Source organism: Trifolium pratense, linkage group LG7 (assembly GCF_020283565.1).
Source record: "Trifolium pratense cultivar HEN17-A07 linkage group LG7, ARS_RC_1.1, whole genome shotgun sequence".
Taxonomy (NCBI): domain Eukaryota; kingdom Viridiplantae; phylum Streptophyta; class Magnoliopsida; order Fabales; family Fabaceae; genus Trifolium; species Trifolium pratense.
In genome coordinates, this window is record NC_060065.1 from 2,917,032 (window position 1) to 2,921,737 (window position 4,706).

A 4,706-nucleotide genomic window follows, 5' to 3' on the forward strand; every position below is an offset into this window, starting at 1 on the left:
CGATTTTTCCTTGATTAGTCAGTTCTAAGTAAAGAGATTGATAAATTAGTAATATTGTAAGAAGAGAGAGAAGAATAAGAATGTGATACTTACTTATTTATTTGTGGTTGGAAATGAAAGTGTGTGTTTGAATACTACAAAGGTTATTAGGCGTGTGGTTTTAGAGGGTGGTTTTCCATTTATGGACAGTCAAGAATTTACCATTTATGGAAGGGAACAAACAACACAAAAGTTAGGCAGAAAACAAACTCATTTTGTTTTCCTTCAAAAACAACAGACAAACTCAACCCAAGAAGGAATATGGTCCTATGGAGATTATTAAAACAGCATCTTCTTGATCTCTTTCTCTCTCTGTCCCTATCAATTACTAATATTAATATAAATATTTATGTACGGACCATATAATTAATTTTTTGTGCATGTGTAAATCATCAAATTAGCGTGAATTTGAGTCCAATTTTTAGATAATACTGTAATCTTTCATCCGACTTTGATATTATGTTAAATGAGTTTGAATATCATTCTAAAAAGCTAATTCAAAATGATTGTGAAGATGTCCAAACATATTTATACATCTAACAGTCCAAAAATCTAAGCAATGTCGGACACTAAATAAAAGAAGGATCGATTGGAAAGATGTTGTATTTCCAAGGCTAATATTGAATTCAAGACATCTCATTAAGTTGAAAAATACTTAAATCTTTTAAATTCCACTTTAAATGTGGATAAGTGTAGTGTCTGGAGTTCAAACACCGGCTCCTGTATAACATATGCGATGTCCCTATCAATTGAGTTAAGCTCATAGGGATACTCCCTCCGATCATCATTATTATAAGCAAAAACTCTTTTAGGGTTAATTGAAAAATTATTGTATCTGAACCAAAAAATAATGTTTTGCGATAATAGTAACCGGAGAGGATATAATTAATTTACATTGTACAGCTGCTAGACATTTCTGTCAATGAATTGATATGAAAAATAATAATTGCACTAAAATTCAAAAATAAAATACACTCATACTATATACATATAAAGTCACACTTCAATACCTTTTGGAATATATATGCAAGCATACATCAATAAGTTTTGCTTAATAATACAAGCATCTAAAAAAAAAAAAAGAAATTAAGGAACAGCTGATATATAAATGAGAACAAATTAAGTACTACTAGTGTCTATTTCTACAGCACAATCCAACTCATAATTTCGATTCTCTCCAAAGAAATGGACGAAAAGAAATTACTTGGTTAATTAATTAAATTACTTAATTAATTCAGTGCCTACAAACATGTTTGGTAGAAGTGGGTCTCTTTCAAGTGAGCGTGTACATGTCTTAGTAACATCATCATCACCATTTGTGATTATTACAATCTCTTCAAGACAACCACGGTGATCGTTATTGTTGTCGCCGTCATGACACAATACTGTTTTTGTGATTAATGTAGAATTAGAACTACCAATAGTAGTTTTTGTGAGATTCTTTGATCTTTCAACTTGATCATTCCAATCCGTTGTACAAAGAACAAACAGCATAAGAACCGCACAAGAGCCTTGGGCCGCAAGCAACCCAAACCAAAGCCCAACAAAGCCCATTTTCACAATAAACCCAAGAATAATAGCAACTGGCATACCCACCAAATAAAAAGACCCCAAATTGATATTTGCACCCACCGTAGGTCTAGCACTACCTCTCAAAACACCACAACCCGTTGTTTGTGGACAATTCCCAATTTCACAAAGCCCAACAATTGGTAAAACCATAGCCGTTAGATTAAGAATCTCTTCATCACTACTAAACAATCTCCCCCATTGATTTCTCATCAAAATAGTAAACAACATAGCAAAAATCCCCAAACCAAAACCACAAAACATTGACACTATCATAGAAAAACGTGCTTTTGAAGGAGAATTTTCACCTAACAAATTTCCAACTCTAGTTGAAACACCAAGACTAAGAGAAGATGGAAAAACATAAACCAATGATGTTGCTTGAATAAGAATACCCATTGAAGAAATTGTTGACTTTGGGTTGACTAAAAGTCCACACAAAATTATCATGATTTCATACCACCACCATTCTAAACAGACAGAAACACACGAAGGAATCGAAAGTGAAAGTAACAAAGACCATCCTTTGAAACAATCCATACTAGGAGAAACCCATGAATCTTTATAAACACGTGAGAAAAAAACAAAAAATGAAAGAAAAATCAAAAGGTTAAGATTAAACCAAATCATTGCTATTGCCACCCCTGCAACACCCATTTTGAAATAATTCACAAGAAGAAAATTCAAAGGAACATGAAGAATAATAGAGATTGCTGAACAACATGTTAAGGGCAATGTTATGTTTTGTGTTCTTAGATAGATACGAAGAGGATGAAGAAATGAGAGAAAGAAAAGATCTGGTAGTGAAAACAGAATGAAAGTGTGTGCTGTTGATGAAATTTCTTGATCTTGACCAAAAAAAAGGAGGATTTTTTTCATGTTAAGCCATAAACATGAAATGGGGATTGAAATAGAGAGAAGTAAAAGTGTTGTTTTTTGAAGTGTTAAACCAAGAATCTTCCATTGTTTAGCTCCATAAGCTTGTCCACAAATTGGTTCCATTCCCATGGCTAAACCAGAGAGGACAGAGTAACCGGTGATGTTTGCGAAACCTATGGAGAGAGAACCTCCTGCGAGTTGCGTCTCGCCGAGATGGCCAAGGAAAAGCATAGAGATCATAGCTCTTGAATATAAGAGTAATCCAGTTATAGCTGTTGGACATGATATTTTGCCTATTGCTTTCATTTCTTCTATCACCTGAAAAAAAATAAAAATTAGTTAGTATCAAATTCAAGGGTATATAACTATTCAACGAGATATCAATTTAGTGGTAAGAATTTGACTTTATAACTATTCAAGGATGATAGTAACAAAATTATTAATTAAGAAAAATTATTTCCCATTTTTTTATTTATATATATATATGATGTGACTTAAGAGAGATGATGATAGCAACAAGCTAGAAACTTCATTTAATTATTTTCTTGTATTTTTTAATATATTTTTTGTTTTTGACATTTACCTCATTTGGAGTTGGCCATCTATGAAGTTCATGATCTTGATGTTTAACTTCATCATGAGGAGGAACATCATCTATGAGTAGTTTGGGGTTTGGAGTTATGAGGTGGGTTTTTGTGGGACAATGAAATGGGGGTGTTGAGGATGACTTGGGAATGAGATTACACATCATTAGCTAGTTAGTTCTTGATTATATATGTACACAAGTTATATAGAGAGAATATGCAGAAAATGGACTGTGTTTGAAGTTGTTTGAGAGAATATATGAGAGGGTTTGTGTTTTGTGTATGGGAGGAAGAAGATGAAGGTGGGTGTGTTTTTATGCATGAAGAAAGGTTTTTGGGCCCTACAATTGTAACGTGTCATAAATGGAACCAAATGCTAAAATTTATAATGTACTACAAATTAGAAGGTACATTAATATTTTGGGACCGTTTATATCAACGCACAAAGTTTAATAATATTGGGTGTATGTAATATATTGAAAAATGGTAAATATAGCGAAGAGATTTAATCACGAAAGAATCATGACACAATATAATTAGTTACTCACACCACTACATTGGTGAATTCCGCCAAATCTAAAACTAAATGAAGATGCCCTAACTTGTATCACTTGTGCTACATGTTGGTTTGAGTGTTATAATATATGGGATGGGATGAGATAGAAGTTCTATTTTTACACATGATCTAATCATGTCATTATTTTTTATATTTTATTATTTTAAAATGAACTTCCATAGGAAATTATGGGAGACAACCGATTTAATATCATTTCATATTTTTATATTAATTTTTATTAAAATAAATTTACATTGTAAATAAATTTTAATAATAATAAGATCTTACCAAAGAATTAACCTTATTATTATTATTATTATTATTATTATTATATTTAAAAAGTGAAGAACAATTTGAGCCGTGCTGGAGTTTTAAAAAGTGAAGAACAATTTGGGCCGTGTTGGAGTTTTAAATAATTTTTTTGGTACATGAGTTTTACATAATTTTACCAAAGGTCAAAACAAATATTTACAAAAATGTATAAATATTATAGTATATTTACATCCAATTTTGGTAAACATAGTTGTTCAAACTAGCAATGCTCGTTCAAAATATAAATTGTACAAGGGATAAATTGTTAAAGGGTCATGTTACTTAAGGGTACTAGTTAATTAAGATTGTAAAAAATATTAGCAAAAAATTTGTATTAGAAATGACCTTTTCTAATTTTAAAAATGTAAATTTATCAACTTTCAACTCAAAGTTTGCATATTATAGTTTCCTTAATAAACCAAGTGTCTTTAAGGAAAATAGCATTTTCTATGGACAATATATGGCACTGAATTTGAGTATGGAATCCGATCCGAAAAATAAAGTAATAATGCAGAGGTTTTCAATTAGTTTTTTTAGGGTGGAATTCAGAAACAACTTCGGGTTTGAGTTTAGGGGGTGTATTGGATTAAGATTTCACAAGATAATTTTAACAAAAAAAGTCTTGAAGATTTTAAATGACTTTGTGGGATTGTATTGATTTTATGGGATTTTAGAAGACTTTTTTGAAAGTCTTTTTACAATCAAGATTCTTAACATAGGAATTTGTGAGACTTTATAGCACAGACTTTTGAGATTTAAATGACTCA

General features: G+C 31.1%; 1 protein-coding gene across 1 annotated transcript; it reads right to left on the bottom strand.

The window, feature by feature from the left end:
- Positions 1–966: 966 nt before the first annotated feature.
- On the bottom strand, positions 967–3,355 carry LOC123893637 (protein DETOXIFICATION 48-like). The gene is made up of 2 exons (XM_045943403.1): positions 3,071–3,355; positions 967–2,805 (listed from the first exon to the last, which is right to left on the bottom strand). Exons 1-2 carry the CDS (start codon positions 3,236–3,238, stop codon positions 1,261–1,263), a joined length of 1,713 nt encoding a protein of 570 aa, XP_045799359.1. The 5' UTR covers positions 3,239–3,355; the 3' UTR covers positions 967–1,260.
- Between the last annotated feature and the right edge of the window lie 1,351 nt (positions 3,356–4,706).

Bases quoted from the DNA above. Each gene is read 5' to 3' on its own strand.
- LOC123893637 (XM_045943403.1), bottom strand. From the start codon at position 3,238: ATGATGTGTAATCTCATTCCCAAGTCATCCTCAACACCCCCATTTCAT. The intron at 2,806-3,070 runs GTAAATGTCAAA...ATTTTTTTTCAG, and splicing joins GATGGCCAACTCCAAATGAG to GTGATAGAAGAAATGAAAGC.